The sequence below is a fragment of the Penaeus vannamei genome, chromosome 9 (genome assembly GCF_042767895.1).
Source record: "Penaeus vannamei isolate JL-2024 chromosome 9, ASM4276789v1, whole genome shotgun sequence".
In the NCBI taxonomy this organism is placed as follows: Eukaryota; Metazoa; Arthropoda; class Malacostraca; order Decapoda; family Penaeidae; genus Penaeus; species Penaeus vannamei.
In genome coordinates, this window is record NC_091557.1 from 17,276,824 (window position 1) to 17,279,323 (window position 2,500).

Below are 2,500 nucleotides of genomic sequence, written 5' to 3' on the forward strand. Positions count from 1 at the left end.
TAATGGATAAAGTGCAAATATCAAATTTTGTGATCTTTCAAAAACTTGTTTTTAAAATAACTTTGTTTTTTATTCAAATTATATGAAACTCGGTGGTGTTTATCACTGTATATGTATATATATCATATTGAAAAATCGCGAAAATCTGATTATAAATGATGAACTTCGGTCTCCAGTGTGATGGCCCCCTAAAGATCAATTACTCTCATTTTTAATATATCATCCCTACTTGTAATCTTTGACCCCATCACTATCAATAATAAAATACACTGCAGTTGAAGAAATAAGATTTCAGCAGACACTGTACACCTTCATTATTACAACATAATCAGCAAATGATTCATCATCTTGTACTGAGATGTGTGGGCAGACAGAGGTAGATGAGTTGCCATGTACTTAATCTGTCCCTGCTGATATTTTCACTTGGGGAAAAATAACAGCATTCTGAATTGCATTATAAACACAATGACATTGTAGATATACAGATATACCAATATATAGTTACTGTTTATATACATTAAAATCAATTTCACTTTAGTTCTTTTCTAAATATTGAAACATTAAGAACTTAAGTATAACAACACATCCAAAGGTAGCTTACCGTAATTTCAATCTTTGTAAAAGAGGAGAGATCTATAACACCAACTCCTTCACGACAAGCATGGTATTCTTCACGAACACAGTCTATAAATGATGGCTTTCCAAAGGTCCCTTCTGGCATCTGTGCTGGTGGGTCTCCTCCTGTAAAAATATATTTTAGGGAAAGTCTTACTTAAATAATGAATTCATAGTATAAAGACAATGATATACCATATCATATCATGGTGTGTGGCAGGTGGGAAGAGGGGAAGTTCTAGGGTTTGCTGGAAGAAATATGAAATGGAGTACTCGAATTCTACATCTCACTCTATTTCAATGACAGGAAGAAAGAGGCAGGAAAACAAGAGGAGGGCTTCCAAGGGTAGAGAGGGTATGCAGGTTGATACTATGAAGGAAACGTGCCAAACAGAATCAGATATATTAGTTGTCATAACATACATTTCATTCATAACAAAAAGACCAGAAAAATCCTGCCAGTTTTTGAGAGACCTGCTACAATTGCCACCTTATGCAAATTCTGCAATTTGCCATGATCATAGTGAATAGGTCTTTAGGGGTAAAAAATTCCAAATTGTTTTAATTCACATAACATTGTTCAGGAAAAATCAGCAGGTGTTGATTACTGATCTATAATAAAGGTATGCATGAATAATGCATCAATAGTAAATCTGCATGTAACTAACTAAACAATCCAGAATCTATACCTAAGAGAAAATTTTCTTCTCTCAAACTGCATTTACCTTCCTTTTTCTATGGAGGAAATATTTCAACAGAAAAGAATTTCAAATATTGTAAAGAATGTTCCATTGTTAAAAAGAAATTTTAGTAACATCAGACGTAAGAATGGAAGAGACTCTCTGCTGTATCATCAAATATATGATTCAAAGTTTTGCTTAAAGGACCTGTCATTCTTCAACAATACAGGATAACGAGTCAAGTAAAAAAAATATATACATGAGAAACAGCTATTCCAATTTATGCATATTTCTCTTTCTTTGATTCCATATTTAAGTATACTAATAAAGTATCAGTATATCTATTATCACTTTTCATGCATTAAAAATGCAGGATAATTAAACATGATTAAAAATGTAAGCCATTTTTCATCTCATGTCAAACTCCTTCTAGATTTCCAGAGAAATGTCCTAAAAACACAAGTACATCTGTATGTTAAAAAATATATACATCTGTAACATATCATAAATATATAAGACAACTATATAAAGATGGCATTAATACATATCAATGTAAAGCATTACATACTACAAAATGTTCCATTTCAAATTATCTGTCACATAGCAATGTCTAATTTGTAGCTTCTATATGACTGCTGCCTTAGAAAAAAGGGCAAAATTATGAATGATAATACAACATGTACACAACTGCTGCAACCATTTTGTACTTCACTTACTCTTGTGCGTGATATCAAAATAAAGAGGACGTTCAAATCCCATTCGTGTTCCAAAAACTGCACCACGTGCTTCTTGCTCACTATTTATTGGGGAACATCTCAGCTTTCTGGCATATTTATATTCACACTGGCCAGGATATAGGATATCATAGTGCCTGCAAAAAGAAGCATATAAAATATATTCAAGAACTCTGATTACATAATGAGCAATGACAGTAATGTTCTTCCTTTATTTCCAAACATAATGTGCACACCCCTTTGGTGACAATATCAATACAATTTTTCCACATGTCACTAACCTCCCAACAACTTCACGTGTCCTCTCCTTGAGGTAACGTCTGTTATTGTGAAGATCAACAAAGCGTCTAACATCAAATGGCAACATCTCTTTTGATAATGAGCCATACATTATCCATTCAGCTATAGCTTGGCCTGCCCCACCTGCACCTTGTAAGCTGTTACCATTCATTCCTACTGCTACAAAATAAT

General features: G+C 33.1%; 1 protein-coding gene across 2 annotated transcripts in view; it reads right to left on the reverse strand.

Moving 5' to 3' along the window:
- The window catches only part of LOC113820318 (pyruvate dehydrogenase phosphatase regulatory subunit, mitochondrial-like), a 23,616-nt gene that overhangs the window by 8,143 nt on the left and 12,973 nt on the right, over positions 1-2,500 (reverse strand). For both annotated transcript variants that reach the window (XM_070125407.1, XM_070125408.1), the window contains exons 11-13: positions 2,311-2,500; positions 2,012-2,166; positions 602-741 (exon numbers count right to left, since the gene is read on the reverse strand). The exon at positions 2,311-2,500 is cut by the window's right edge and continues 7 nt beyond it. In XM_070125407.1, the coding sequence (XP_069981508.1) occupies positions 602-741; positions 2,012-2,166; positions 2,311-2,500 (485 nt within the window). The remainder of the gene's footprint in view (positions 1-601; positions 742-2,011; positions 2,167-2,310) is intronic.